We start from the raw sequence: 15,730 nt of genomic DNA on the forward strand, positions 1-15,730 counted from the left end.
AAATTATGTTTATCTGACGGTTTAAATTAAAATGCTGCATAAAATATTTAAACTTTTATCGCTGCATCATGCTCGTACAAATCAACCGGCTTTTTGTGCGGTTTGGCTAAAATGGATAAATGTGTAATCGATTATGCAACCTGCACACTGGTCACTGGTCTGATGCTACTTAAAAAACTTGAAGTAGGTTCTGCCTTGAGTGCAGTCTCTTCTGTTTTTGATTGGAGGGATTTTAGAGAGGATCATTACATCAGCCACCATCGGTAATAATCCCTCTCTTGTCAGAACCTTTTTTACATGATTGCTGGCAGTCGTTCAACCCCAGAGCTGCCTGTATAAACGGAAGCTGAACAAACCATCCAGATCACAGAAAGAGTGTTATTTTTGTGCCATCACTTGCTTGAATATGGAAAAGTTTTCACTCAAGCGCCTGTTGTTGATGAAAAGCAATCAGCAGATTCTGTATGTTAAATTAGAATAGAATAGAATAGGACAGTCTTTATTGTCATTGTACATGTACAATAAAATTGTGGGTGCTCCACACCAACTGTGCAGGTATAAAATACTGCGCAATTTATCTGTAAGGTCAGTGCTTAATCATTTCACAGGCAGGCCGAGCAATGAGCGGCCAGCCGAGTGTGACGCGCTCCTCTTTCAGGGAACAGGTGGTAGCGCACGATAGCCTTCTAGTCCATTGTTCATTTTTTTTGCGCTCTGTAATGTTAGCCCTAACTCGGGCTGCTGTCTGTCACACTGAGCCGAGGGTGTCATCAACGATTAGCCTTCAAGTATGTAGACTGTGCATATTTAAGTATTACAGATAGACAGTCAATTTTTTGTATGTTTGTAATTCAGCTTTTGCATGTTAGTGTTGTTAGATTTGTTCTAATACATCAGTAATTAAATGTTGGCTGTCCATTTTCCTTCATCCCGTCTTTACTTACCACCGTGATAATTATCATCATCACCATCGCCGACATCTCTGCAGTTATCATTGTTATCATCATTCTCCTGTCAATCATTGTTTTTGTGTTAGATGTTTTTGTCAGTAATCTGTTCTTGGTTAATAATCACAAATGTGACTGTATATGAAACACTGTGTCGCTGTAATGGTGTGTTGAAATGAGGTGACAGTTTGAGGTCTTGTTTAACAGCGTGACCTCAAACATCAGCATTGTTGTCCAACATGCTCTTATATAAAGCTTGTCTGCACTGTCTTTGCTTCTTGTTTTATATATCTGTAGCTCCAAACATCTTTTTGTTCACAGCCAAATGAGTTTGACTTAATTAAGAGTTATTTAGCAGTTAAAATAGCATCTTTCTCACAGTTACCTATAAAAGATTTGCTGCCACTGTAGAATGACTTTCATTTCTCTGCTGTGTTCTCTGTAGAGACTAGATGACTAGATGCCGCGAGTCCTTCTATTTTAGTGTTTCTCCTGTTATTGTGTGCTCAGTGCAGTGTACACATGCGTCTGCCCAGCTGTGTGTTACATCCCTGTGGGTTCAAAGATTTGGCACAGAAACCAAGAATCTTGGAAAATGTGCAAGACAGACTAGCCTTCACAGAAGAAAGACTTGGCTTTTCTTTTCCAAGTCCTTTCCAGCATGCTCTGTTATGCTAGCATGTTGACTTGATTAAGGTACCAGCGTAGGTTATAATTAAGCTACGAGATTTCTCCTGGGCCAAGCCAGAGGCGTCTGCTTGTATGACTCGATGCAGTAAATTGAAGATGATGGCCCCAAAATGCATTCATTTTTGTTGATGTTTTTGCTAAGCGATCTGCACTAGCGCTGTTAAAAATAGTCTTCTCCCTTAGCTTATTCTGTGGCTATTTTCAAGAGTGCATGATTCTGCAGAGCGTCTGTGAACTACAAAAAGCAGCAGCCTTTGCAGCTGCTGCTGAGTCACTATGTAGAGGCTGTTGGTGGCTAGCTTCTGGCAATGACAACAATGGTGCCTTTGAAGTCTTGCTCTGTTCAAGACCTACTTTCAGTGACAAATTTAAGACTTACAGTCTGCACCAAGTTTATTGAAAAGAGTTTGTTTGTAAGGCTCAGTGCAGACGTGAGCCTTGCATCAAGTCATTTAGCTATCCATAAACCCAACAGCATTAATAAACATATCATTTATTGTAAGCAGGCACACTAAGTCATCCGGTCTCTGATTATCTGTGGTTTTTTTGTTGTGATGATTTTCCGCCATAAACTCGTGAAACAAAGACATCTTCATTTTTATAACCGTGTTTTTCAGTCAGTTCAGTCAGTGGACAATTAAATCATCACAACAGATAAACAGCTGCCATTAACACTGGTAAAATCATTTGATTTGATAATAGGCCACTATTAGCAACAAGGCTGGTAATGGATAATAGTTATGTTTAACTGACATTGTTAAATTCTTGCACAGTGTTAGTAAGACTGCCATGCATTAAGGTTGGTGAAACATATTTGGGTATATGAAAGAGGCAAACATATGCAGATAAGTGTAAAACATCTATTTTCCATTAATAATTAAAGAATTGTTCCAGTTCATGTAGGCAGTGTTAAATATGCCAGGCAGTGGCTTGTAATCAAGACTCTTCCCAAATTAAATCATGCATGATGTGCATGTACTTTGTTACGCAATATGGAGTGCTTTGGCACCTAAATAGAGTTTGAAATGCGTTGCGTAAGCGGCATTTGCTATTTCTGCATTTTGACTGCTCAAAAGTCGGCCTTAATGATTTTAATGTTGTGTGCACGCTGTAGAGGGGCTTGCTGATGAGCTGAAAATTGCACCATCCATCAGTTCGAGATCAGGTGCCATGAAAAAGGGTCTCAAATGCACTCTCGAGAGTTCATTGGTAAAATCTTAAGACATATGGTCCGTGCGTGTATGTCAGCATATTCACAACTGGAACCAAAGAAATCTGTCAGCTTTTCTTTGCTTCCCCAATGATTTTCACATCATTAGCCTGTGAGACCGTCCTTGCTCTTTTATTCTAATGACATTTTCTTTAGTTTTTGGTTTTTGTCTGTTTGTTTGTAGCCACTTAAGCAAAGGAGAGTTAAACTAGTGACTGTCTAATTATTTTTCTCAGGAGTCTGATACTGATAAGAACTGATCTATGTACAGGCTTTAGGTGACATACAGTCAAAAGGTTTTCGGGGAAGTTATCTCCACTTTATCGATCTGAAATTTAAATCTGATCAAGCTATTTTAAATATAGTATTGATTTATTGTAAGTATAAATTCATCCGGGTGCATTGTCTTCATGTTCACTGTTTGTTGCAAATGGACATCATAATGGACCCTGTTCCATTATGATGTCCTTCCATTATATATTTTTAAACCCTTATAGATGATACAGTTGATGTTGGCCATTTCGACACCAGTAAACATAACACCAATGTTCACTAATTCAATGCCGGTCCAGTTACAACATGGCTTAGAGTAGGTAGCCTCCCTGTCTGCCGTGAAAAGTCGTGTTTGCTCTCATCTTGGCTCGGTGTGCAACAGTTTAAACACACTTTTTTGGCAAAAATCACACATTCAACACTGACTCCATCACACTCCTTCATTCCTGTTAACAGACCAGAGTACAAAGTAAACATTCACAAGGGATGAAATTACAGTTACTGATTCATAGGGCTGATATGAGATTCATGCTCAGCAGGGTATTTCTTTGTCTTTTTATTACTGAAACAACCATTTTCAGCAATAAAAATTAAATGGTAAAATGATTTCTTTAGAATTAGCCTCTTTTTCAGTCATTGTCTCTATATATGAGTTTCCCTATGTTTCCTGTACTGATACGAAGCATTGTCTTTGTTCCTCTGCAGATGAATCTCCTTTGGACTCTACACATGATCCCATGGGATTTGTTGGAGATATCCAAAGTCCTACATCATCACCATTAGCCTTACCTGACTCGCATTATACTGCCTTTGAGAGTCTAGACTCACCTGGTGCCCTCCCATCCAATCCTGAACCAAGCCATGAAGTTCGGACTGCTGATAACATTCATAGGGGGCATATTGCATATGAAAACTCCAAAGTCATCATGTTAAGAGATGCCTCTGCAGAAGAGCCACACACTCTGACGACTCCAACCTTAAGACCATCTGTACCACAGTTTCAACGACCAGCTGAACTCTCCTTAGGCTGGAAGCTGGCGAGGTCATCTCTCTCAGAAGCTCAAACAAAGTCCCAGCTACAGCCTTGGGAAAATATATCCATAACATCAGTAAAGCCTTCTCCAACACCCCAGCTAGGTCTTAATTCTGAGAAAAGGATGACCTTCCAACCTGAAGGGCCTCTCGGGCCACCTATTCAGACTTTCACAGACCTTTTAGCAGAGGACTCACATATGAAACCAATGCATGCAGACCAGCTGAGCTCCAGTAATCCCCCACTGGAAAGCAAACATGCATATGATATAAACATGCTACCCAACCCAGATGAGATTCAGTCTCCTGGCTACAAGGTGCCTTTCATCACCCCCCACCCTGCATCACCTTCATCTGAACCCACAGAGCTCTCTCCAGAGGACTTCTACCCCACCAACACCATGGAAGTAGACTGGGGGTCTGGGGACTACTTGGAGACGATGTCTTTTTTCAATGCAGATAGAGAAGACTATTCTCTGGTCACCAAGGTGCCCTCTGACTCATATGATCTAGAAGACTATACAGAAACTTATGACACGTCCTTCCCTTCCAGAGTGGGCATATCTCCCTCATCCCTGAATCCTCTGTACGTTTCCCCTTCCCCCAGCCTCGTGACAGCGTACAGCACCGTAGTTTCTCCTAGATCTATTTATCCTTCCTCATTTTCAGCAACAGTTCAGTTTTCCCTGGAACCTACTCCAACACCTAACAGTGACGTGCCTGACATTTCAGACGTAGATTGGTCAGATACGTACACAATTCAACCGACAGATGTCCTTTTGCCAGACATGAACAGCTTGGAATATTATAACAATCAGCTGACCAAGGAGAATAACGGTTCAGAAAGCGGAGCTGAACACAGGGGGAACATTACTGTGGTGTCCATCAGTACTACAGACAGCACACCTAACAACAGCTTCAGCAATGATACAAAAGTGATTGAAGAGGAGTCCTCCAGTGATCTCTCGGGGCTTGAGCCTCATGATGAAACGAGCTTTGTAGTAACCACAGAGGAGAGTCCTCAGGTGGCCAATGCCTCTCAGCCTTTTCTTGATCCTTCCATAGTCCCAACGCATTCCCTCCACTCCTTTTCTTCTTCGGATGGTCAGGTGTCCACCACAGATTGGTCTGCACATACAAACAACGTTGGCCTGGATAGCACTCCAATTACAGAAGCTGTGCAGCCAAGTACAACGCCTTTGCTGCCAGACGATTTAAATTTTGCCTCCTCTCTTACGTATGTTCATTGGTATGTTACAGAGTCTCCCCCAAAAAGTACTATGGATGCAACTGCTGTCTTAACTGCAACTATAGACTTCTCCCCTGTTCCCACTGAGCCTGCTGCCAATAGCACAGCCGGTACAACAGAATTAGCTCCTGAAGAGTCTGCTTTTACAAATGATCCAACTCTCAATGCAACTATAGTTTCAACTGAATCCACGCCTCAGAATGTGACTCTGCCCCCTCCATTTGTGATGGGTGATCAGGGGGTGACTGAAGATGGAGTTGACACCCCAGCCACACTGACCTATATCCCAACCAGTAGTGTAGTTAATAAAGTCTCTACTACACCCACAAGTACACCTGCCACAACTACTCCCCATCAAGCCACAAGCAGAATTACTGCCACCTCTGAAGCCTCAACTATTGTCAACATCATCTCTACCACTGTTGGTAAAATCACAGCTATAGCACCAACATCAAGATCGTACCTCTGCAACGTTAACAAACCCGCTTATTTGATCAGGATCGGTAAGTTAGGCATTTAATGTGTTTTGTCTTACTTAACTGTGCTTGAAAGAGTTATTCATAGACAGCAGAGTATGAGAGAGACATTGACCATTAGCTTGTGCTTTTTTCACAAGGTTTTCCAGCCGGGGCCACTGTAGGATATGCTAAATCTCAGGTCAGAGACATTTTGAAAGGGGAATTTAACAAATCAGTGGAACTGCAAGTAAGTTTATTAAACATATTTCCATATATTTTAAATAATGCAAGGTGTCAACCATTTTTTTGCAATTAAGAAAAATATGGGGGGAAAATGGGTTAGCGCTGTTGCTGCACAGCAAGAAGGTCCTGAGTTCAATTCCACCATAAGCCCGGGGTCTTTCTGTGTGGAGTTTGCATGTTCTCCCCGTGTTAGCGTGGGTTCTTCCTGGGTACTCCGGCTTCTTCCCACAGTCCAAAGACATGCACTTAGGTTAATTAACCTATCCCCACTATCTAAATTGCCCAGGTGTGAATGCAGGCATGAATGTGAGTGCGAATCCTTGTCTGTCTCTGTGTGTTAGCCCTGCGACAGACCTGTCCAAGGTGTACCCCGCCTCGTGCTCTGTGACAGCTGGGATAGGCTCCAGCGCCCCCGGCGACCCTGAAAAGGATAAGTGGAAGCGAATGGACGGATCATAATAACAATAATAATAATGTATACTTTATTGATGCATTTAACCCATTCACTCAGTGAAGCAGTGGGCAGCCACTATTCAGGTGCCCAGCAGTGTGTAGGGATGGTACATTGCTCAGGGGGTTCCTCGGGGTAGCCATTCAGTGGATTCAAACCCCCGACCTTCCGATCATGGGGCGACCACGCTACCTACTGAGCTAGATGTTGTTAGATTTTTGAGCAATTGAGTGAACGGAGTTGTAGTGGCTCACACAGAGTGTGGGTGTAAATTGGTGGTACGTTTATGTGTTAAAAGTATAGTCTATGTTTGTGTTGGGGTGTTTTTGTGATTGTCACAGCGCCACATACAAACTCAGCCAGACCACTTCTGTCACATTGAGTTCCAGACGATACACAGCCTATTTAGCATAAGTTACTTAATGTACAGTGTGTCTCTTTAATACAATTAATTTCTGCTTTCTTAATGTAGGTTGTTGATCCACCACCAAAGTTTGTGTTTCGAGCGGTGTCGGGTCCTGTCGTGTACACAGGCATGTCTGTCGTCAATGCACTGAGGAGGTCGGGGCGCCGCTTCTTGTCTGTTTCTCCAAACTGGTCGACGCCAGATAGAAATTATCAAGTCCACTCAGGTAAATGACCTTTTGTTGAGTCTTTTTCCGAGGGCACTTGAAGCATTTAGCAGAATTTGACCTTTATTTTTTAAGCTCAGTCAGAAAGTATTCAATTCGTCTGTGCAGTGTTGCAGTTTGTTCCTGGCCACGTAGACGTGCGGTTCTGCAACTTCAGTGAGAGCATCGAGAGAGGTTTGACCAGGGCCTTCGCTGAAGTCCGCAGGCGATCAAAGGAGTCGACTAATTTCACAGTGCATGTGAGTGGCACAAAGTGAGGGAAGCCATGGGCAGTCAGGGAGGTGCATTCCAGCTGGGATGTTTTCATTAGGATGCTTTCATTGTGGCTTAGGATCTGAAAGAATCTGAAAAAATGAAATATTTAATTTCTTATCAACTTGACCAAATACAACAAAAAGGCTTTAAAAATATCGAGTTTTTACTCAAAGAAAAAAAGCTGAAAATGTTGTTTGTTCACTAAGCTGACCAATACAAATCAAGTCATTTCACTCACTGATCTGTGGGATTCTTTATGCACTGCGTGTATTTACAGATTTATCTTGTTATTATCTAAAAAGGCTGAAAGTAAAATATTTGTAATTGGCAGTGTTTTATGAGCATTATAGAAAAATCAAAACAGAGAGCTCAAGAGGAAGTAATACTCAAAGAACAAAGCTCTGCTATTCTGTAAGATTAAAAAGTCAATTATAAGAAAAGAAAACACTGGAGTCTTCCTTGTGTTCTGAAATCCATCGCCTGTCTTTTCAAGGTTGGATCAACCTCATCAAACCACAGACAGCATCTCTACAGAGAATGCTGCACATGTTACTGAGAAGCACTGTAATAGCAGACACAATGTAACGTCCATGTAATGCAATTTTGCAGGAACAAAAGCCATCGCTCTGCATTTTGCTTCTTTTGGAAAGGAGCAACTAAGTGCTCTGTCTCTCCAAAGTATGGATGCTTATGGTCATTTTGGGTTATGATAGTTATTGCCAAATAAATGCAGCACAGAGCTTATAATTAGAGGCAAGGATTTAGACCCAAGTGTTCTTGTGGACGCTATACTCACTCCTTGGTCTACTCGTTGTTCATCTTACCATAACTCATGAGCATGACCCAAGTGTTTTTCACATGGCTAATTCTTTTTAAAGTGCTTCATGCTCTAGTTGTTGAGTATTAAAGAAGATTATTTTTTGTTACTAAAGAGGTTATTTGATCACATAGTTATGTAGTTCTCTTTTCAGAGGGAATTTAATTGTAGGTCTTTAAGACACAGGTACTACTTTAACAGTAAGATAGAAAATGTTTTGTTAGTTTTAATATGTGTTTTTTCTGTTTCCTGTAACACTACCACTATGTTTCAGATTGTAAACATCACCATGGCTGCTCCCATATACGAGGAACAAGGACTAGCGAGGAAACCGGTGGACATTACTTTCACTGTTCGCAGTTCAAGGAGTTATCTGATGGGGTCAGAGATCAGCAGTGCTCTAATGAAACTCACTATGGTGGAATTCAGCTATTACATGGGCTTTCCTGTGCTGCAGATCGCTGAGCGTGAGTACCGTACTGACTGTATTTGAACTATTTCCATTTTCATATTATCAGTTCTGTATCTGGGTTAGCTGGAAATTCTGATTGTGATCGCCAACAATGAATACGAGTAAAGGTCACAGCACTTATTGATTAATTTTATAATTTTTTCCACTAGCTTTCAATTATCCAGAGCTGAACACCAGCCAACTGCTTCGCTCTTCCTGGGTTAGAACAGGTATAATGATTTTGAATGATTTTTGTCAGTCTTACAGTTCATGTAAAGCAGTTACTACAGAGCATATTACTTCTGCTGTGTGTGTATATGTAGTACTCCTGGGTGTGCTGGACCAGAAAGTGGGTGAGAGGACCTTTCAAGCTAACATGGAGCGCCGGTTGGCCCTGTTACTCGGTGAAGCAATAGGATCAGTCAGACGGGTTAAAAGGGCCACCACCATAGGCAACAGTAGTGTTCAGGTAATATGCTTATAGATTCAATAATCATTTTACTCAGCTTATATTTACAGCTCCGTAGCCCCAGGCTCACTGGGCCCCGTTCCACATGCCACGAATGTAAGCCATATCTTTATTTCAATTTTTTACCAGAGAATAAATATTTCATATATGTAATCACATAAAAAATGCAAAGAAATTTCTTATTTCTTTGTGTTCCGTGTCTCTCACTTTCATTCTCTATGCAACTAAGCTTTAAGCTCTTTCAGGGTCACAAATACTTTTTTGCTTTTTACATTTCTTGTTCCCTATATAACAAAACTTCTAAAAACTCTGCAGAACCATCCTTCCTTGTACCATTTGTATCATTATACCCTGATACAAGCTCTCTCTTGCCACCTTTTCTGAGTACAGAGGGGTCATTATGTGAGTGTGACACTGTTTGTAACCAGTGAAAGCCTTAGTGCTTTACTAATCAAGCTCTAGCTTTTGTGGGTCCTCTCTGCACCTGCTCATCTCCTCTCTAAGGGGACAGGATACGGCTCGATCTCCATGGCAACACCATCCCATTCATCTCAGGGGCAAGCCATTCAAAGACCACAACCTCATGTTGCCTATTTTTTTGTCCTCTTCCTCATTATCCCAGTCCTCCTTATACTCGATGGCTCCTAAGAGCATGTCAGTTAATAATTGTGTCTTTTTCTCTGTCTGTATCCTGCTGTTGGGGGGCTAAAGAGTCAAAAAGTGAATGTTTGTCACAGAGTCAGTGGTAGGTAAAGATTCGGAAATCAGAAGAGAAGCAGAAAATTCAAACAAAAGTAACTGGTCAAGCTAAGACAAGATGACTGTCAGTGCTAAATATCATCATGTCCATCCATTTAGGACCTTTGTTTTTGCCTCGGTGAATTCTACAGAATAATATAGAAAAGAGAAGCACATCAGTGGTGAACCTTTGCTGTCTGCATTTCTGCTAAGATTAGATCTCTAATTTTAGCTCTGGCATCCTTTCTGCTCTTCCAAATGATATTTTTTCAAATCCATAAATATGATAATGTGTTATTCACTTGATAGAATGCTGTTATATAAGAAGCCTGTTTTAATATTTCAAAAACACTCATCTCCGAGTGCCTTATTGGATGAAAGCGTCTGAACTTCTGCTTTGCTTTCTTGCACATAAATAATTATGGTGTATCTCAGACAGATGCCCCTGACTGTCATGACAGAACGAGTGTAGTGTTGTCACCACTGAGAATATCTTATGAGTCTGCCCAGACAGATGAAAGGGAGGTTGAATTTGGGCTGTGCAGTAACACGCATTCACACTGCCCTCTTTCCACTCTAATAAGCAGACACGGACTGGATTAAACCCTGAATGAGGGAGTCTGCCCGGCCGTTTTTCTGTGGCAGCCCAGGCATGACCTGCACTTTACTCTTTTCAGTAATACAGACAGCAGACTGTGCTTGTGCCTCAGGGCACCATCGGGGAGGCTGCACACACACAAACAAATCAGTCAAATTAAATCGGTCAAAAAGACAAATCGGACAGAATTGAAAAATATTTAAGCAATGGCTCTCCAAGAGGTATGCAAATTGTGACCTAAAATGATGGTTATGTGTCTGTGTGTGTGTATTTGGACCATCTTTACATATCTTGAGGGAACAAAAATTGTAAATTTACTGTAGTTGTGGGGACCAACGGCCGTTATGGGGACAAAATCCCCATCCGCACAAGTTTGAAGACATTTTTGTGGTTTTAGTGTCAGGGTTAGGGTAGGAGTCCAGGGAAAGCATTATGTCAATTAGATGTCCCCACAAGGATATGAAAATGCAACAGTGTGTATATTGTGGACACAGGAGTCAGTCCCTATTTTAAAAACTACATTTTGTTTAGTTTGTAGAACTCTGTAACTTTCAGGTGCTTGTATAAGCATTAAATACAGCAAGGTGGACTCGAGAAGGTCAAATGGTTCAAGTCTCAAATCTCAAATCTGTCGTTAAAATAAAAAAAACAACAATGATTAATGTTGTAAGGCTCGGCAGAAAATGAGGTGCCACTGTCTCCATTAAAAAGTCATCTTTACTGTTAAGATTGTGAGACTTTGCCCATTAGCACCTTCATCAGAAATTCCATTTTTAATTTAGAGTGTGGTCGTCCTTCATGAATCCATTTTTAGAAGCATTTTGTCATTTTTTTTCTCGAGCACAGTCTCTTATCCACAAATGTTTCAGATGGGAAACTTTGTCGTATAAGGACACAAATGGGAACATTAAAGCATGCACGTGGAAATGAAGTTCAGGGTAACGTACATGGTCCCCTGTTTGTGTTCTTAAGGAGTGAACCAAGAAAAGAAATGCCCTTTAACACTACTAACGACCACAAAACTGAGAATTGACAGCCTTTGTCCCTTAGCAAATAAACAGAGTCCGTTATGCTCCAGCCTTTATTTCCCCCCGCACCATCTGGAAATGCTTACCTTTGGAGGAAAAATAAGATTACTGGCAGTTCGGTAAAAGGGCTTCCATCATATAGGAGTTACTAGGTCTGGCAGTGACTCTGTTATTGTATGACAGCCGTCAAATCTGGGGTGTGATCAGGAAGATCTGTGACTCTAATAAGACGCAAAAACACACCTGTTTTTCTTTTTAAGGTCATCTCCATATGCACCTCTGAAGCACTTCCATATATCCTGCTATGTTTATATCTTCTTATGTTTATATTGCTCCCTGGAAGCAATTTTCTGTCCCCTTCGACTTGCTCCAGAGAGCTCGCTCTCCTCCACTGTGTCAACACAGCATCCCTTCAACTTCAATGCACTGGTGCGCAATTGCACACTTGACAGTATGGGTCATTTGCAGCTAGTGTTTTCCCTCAGATGCCTCAGGAAGTTACAGTAGAGCTCCTTCGACAGTCTGACCCTGGAGGATAAATTTATGATGCATAAAACATTGAATGTTTTGGGGGCGGGGTTTAAGAAGATCTGCTCTTCCCCTGCCTTTTATCTATCACAGCTGTTGCTTTAAAGAAAATTACCCATATCTGTTCAAAACTGCATTCTGAAACACTTTACCAGTCCTCCTTGTTTTAATTCCCAGGTTGTAAGCACAAGCCGGTTGGCGGGTACTGACCTCCCCCTCGAAATAGTGTATTTTGTGGAGGGGCCTAGTGGTCAGAGGATGCCTGCAGATCAGACTGCTAGCCTGCTTAACAGCCTGGATGTCCAAAGAGCTGCTATTGTCCTGGGATATCGTGTACAGGGCATATTGGCACAACGTAAGTATGTCTCAATAAATAGATAAAAAAGATTATCTATGATAGTTCAAGTCAATCAAACACTCCCGTGTGAATTTATTTAATTTATTAGTGTGTTTTTTCTTTCTTCTTTGATGCTGGCAGGAAGTTTTAGTGTATGTAAACAAAAAAAGACTAATTATTTTAGCTTCACCATCATTACTGTTATTGTAATGGCTAATTGTTCTCAAGATCCTAATAAGAGGAAAGGATACTGACTGCCAGCTCCATGTGTATCTTTACATGTTTATAGTAACATTTGAGCTAATTATCTCCCTTTGTACACGCTGCACCCAAACCCTGTCTTCCTTATTAGGAATCTAAACAACGGATGAAGGCTAATGAGAGCCCCTCAAGGGAGTTCTGTCTCCGTTCTGATTGCGTTCTTTTATGGTGCTTTCCCAGAGGATGAAGTGACTGTTAATTAAAACCAAAGCAGCGCCGTGTCTGTCCAGGGAGAAACGAATCCAGGTTATTTTCTGTAGCTACGGTTTACAGATGTCCCGTAAATCGCTCACCTTTATAGATTCAGTTCGATCAAGGCTGAAACTCAATAAAGATGAGCTCATTAGCTTATAGGAGTGTCACTGTTAATAAATACAGAACATGTGAAGAGCAGCCAACCGATGGGAAATACTGGTAACAGAAAAGAACCTGGATTCTAAAAACACCTTCTCCTCCTTTGTAGTCAATATATGAACTTAGCAGTTTATGGTTTCTTTGTTTTTTCTAATCACAGCTGTCGAAAAAGTGACATCTTCACCCTCTGACAATGAGAACACAAACATGTGGATCATCATCGGGGTTGTGATCCCCCTCCTCGTGGTCGTCGTCATCATTTCCATCCTTTACTGGAAGTTGTGTCGGACAGACAAGCTGGAATTCCAGCCAGACGCCATGACCTCCATCCAACAGAGACAAAAGGTAAAGTTCCATCTTTACTTTACAGATGCTTTCCTGCATCAGTGTTTCAAAATGACTTTTGTGCCGTAAATTTTATATTTGTAATTATGTAATGAAGGTGTTTTTGTTAGAAATAGTTTGTTAATTAGATTTACTGGATTAATCCTGGGATTATAAATCAGCATGATTAATAAAGGCTATCTGTCACTGCCATGACTGTGCTGCTAGACCTCACCGATTTGGACATCATGATGCCGTCTTCTGGATGACATTAGTAAAACTTTAATGATTCCAGCAGAGACATATTGAAGGACATGTGCTGGGTTAAAAATTATGATGCTGCTCATACAGCAAACAGCCTCAGCAGCTCTTTTTTTGCTTGAAACAACCAACAATCCTGCTCGACAGTTTCCCTTCGGCTCATTTTGTGTTCAATCTGTGGTTATTGAAAAGCCTCTCTGGCTTTTGTAGCTTCACTTAATTTTAGAAGTAATGCTATTTGGCTGCCCTAAGTAAGATTTCTGTCATAGTATTACCCTCCCTGAAACAGCTTTCAGACATAAGCTGTGGACAGTGAATAAATCTGACTGCCCTTGTCTGGTGGACAATCACAAACTGCACACAACCTCTCACTATTGCAAATGCTCTGTTTGGTTTAGGCAAGGTTTGACACATGAGCAGAGTGCAGGAGGCGGGGTGCTATACATGATGTGAGCGTGATCACAGGGATTTTCTTCCTGCACTCTTCACACATTGGCTCAATATTAGACAACTTGCCTGTTAGATGGCGTCTGTGTAATACCTGCTCTGACCGATTCTGTCATCTGTGTACTCGTTAGTCTGGAAACCTCCACGTTTGCATGTGTTTGTCCCTTTTTATCGTCACGAATATTTTTATTCAGTCTTCTAATGTCAGGCTGTATATTTTATTCCTAAGTAAGAAATTAACTTAACAGCCAGTATTTGGCTGTCTTGTTTTGTTTGTATTAGTTTGGTGAAGTTCATATGTGGTGCAGAAATATAAGACCACACAGGTGTTTAACATATTTGCAGCGCTGTACTCATAACAGTAGTATTAGAGAACAACAGTTGCTGAATCTCTGTCTAAAACGTGTCCACCTGCAAACCTCAGCTTGGACTAAGAATACATGTGAGCAAGACAGGAGTAAGACTCCATCCTATGTATGTTTATTTCCATTCCTGATTACAAGCAGCCTGTTTGGGTGGTTCTCTGGATGTTTTGGTTTCAGAAACTGCCTCATCTTTTCATCTCTGTCTGATTCCCCTTTACTTGAACATAACCTTAGCATTTGGTCAGTGCTCTGACTCAGACGTGTATCAGTGGCTCATCCTCTCTGATCCACACATTCGTCTTTGACTTAACACCACTCCTCTTCTCTCAGTCTACTATGTTACTCAGAGAATCAAGGACCTCTCGTCAACAGCGACTCCCTCAAACTAAAAAAGGTATTGAGTTTAGTGAGGATGAAGAGGAGGAGTATGAAGAGGAAGAAGATGATGAAGAGGAGGAGGAAGGGGAGGAGAAGGATTTTAAAAAGGGGAAGGTACAAAGCAGTGTCTGGTGATTTGTAGAAAATGTAGTCAGACCTGTTGTATGTTTGTTGGAAGTAACTTGTTTATGGTTTATTATTCAAGTGTTGCACAATTATGCAAAGAACAAGACCGTATGCACGTTATATGAAGTCAGTTTTTATAGTCTGGGTGTTTACTTGTTGTTACAAGTGATACAAATAACAAACAGTAGCTCATATAATAACAAATAGTAGCTCATCACTTATCAGCAGAACAATTTATCTTATTCATCATTGCTTCTGCTTAGAGATCAGTAGCTCTCAAGAGCAATCAGGGTATGAAAAATGAGGACGAAGAAGAGGAGGAAGCTGAAGAAGAAGAAGAGGAGGAAGCTGAAGAAGAAGAGGAGGAAGAAGAGGAGGAAACTGAAGAAGAAGAGGAGGAAGAAGAGGAGGAAGAGGATAAAAAGAAACTGAAAAGGAAAGAAGGTACATCGAGAGAGCAAAAAAGGGAAGAGACCAAAGCTGTGAAAAAGAAACCAGAGGAAGTGAAGAAAGACGGGAAAAAGAAAGTGTTGTCTAAAGGGAGACGAGCCGAGGAGGAGGTATCTCATGTAGTAGACGGGAGATTAGTGCCTGTTTGTGTTTATAGATGTAGGATCTCCCTCATTATGGTATCTAGAGAGAAAAGTGTGTGTTTATAGTCGGTAGATCATGTATACAACTCTGTTTCCCCTCACAAAACATAGAAAAAGAATCAGAATGTTTACAGATCACATGAAGCTTGTATTTAACGAAACACCGTCGTTTCCACTTTAACAACATCGTTGGGACAGGAGCATATTTACTGCTG

At 41.1% G+C, this 15,730-nt stretch overlaps 1 protein-coding gene across 5 annotated transcripts in view; it reads left to right on the plus strand.

Annotated features, from left to right (window-relative positions):
- Window positions 1–15,730, plus strand: part of LOC113027110 (UPF0606 protein KIAA1549) — a 35,612-nt gene that overhangs the window by 7,697 nt on the left and 12,185 nt on the right. For 3 of the 5 annotated variants that reach the window (XM_026176629.2, XM_026176630.2, XM_026176631.2), the window contains exons 3-11: window positions 3,826–5,904; window positions 6,018–6,106; window positions 7,026–7,185; window positions 7,294–7,424; window positions 8,532–8,724; window positions 8,879–8,938; window positions 9,032–9,177; window positions 12,247–12,424; window positions 13,182–13,366. In XM_026176629.2, coding sequence (XP_026032414.2) covers window positions 3,826–5,904; window positions 6,018–6,106; window positions 7,026–7,185; window positions 7,294–7,424; window positions 8,532–8,724; window positions 8,879–8,938; window positions 9,032–9,177; window positions 12,247–12,424; window positions 13,182–13,366 — 3,221 coding nt within the window. Of the gene's footprint in view, window positions 1–3,825; window positions 5,905–6,017; window positions 6,107–7,025; window positions 7,186–7,293; window positions 7,425–8,531; window positions 8,725–8,878; window positions 8,939–9,031; window positions 9,178–12,246; window positions 12,425–13,181; window positions 13,367–14,748; window positions 14,911–15,185; window positions 15,483–15,730 lie in introns of all 5 variants that reach the window. The other 2 variants (XM_026176634.2, XM_080304946.1) reach the window with 1 other exon arrangement.

Source organism: Astatotilapia calliptera, chromosome 7 (genome assembly GCF_964374335.1).
Source record: "Astatotilapia calliptera chromosome 7, fAstCal68.1, whole genome shotgun sequence".
Classification (NCBI taxonomy): Eukaryota; Metazoa; Chordata; class Actinopteri; order Cichliformes; family Cichlidae; genus Astatotilapia; species Astatotilapia calliptera.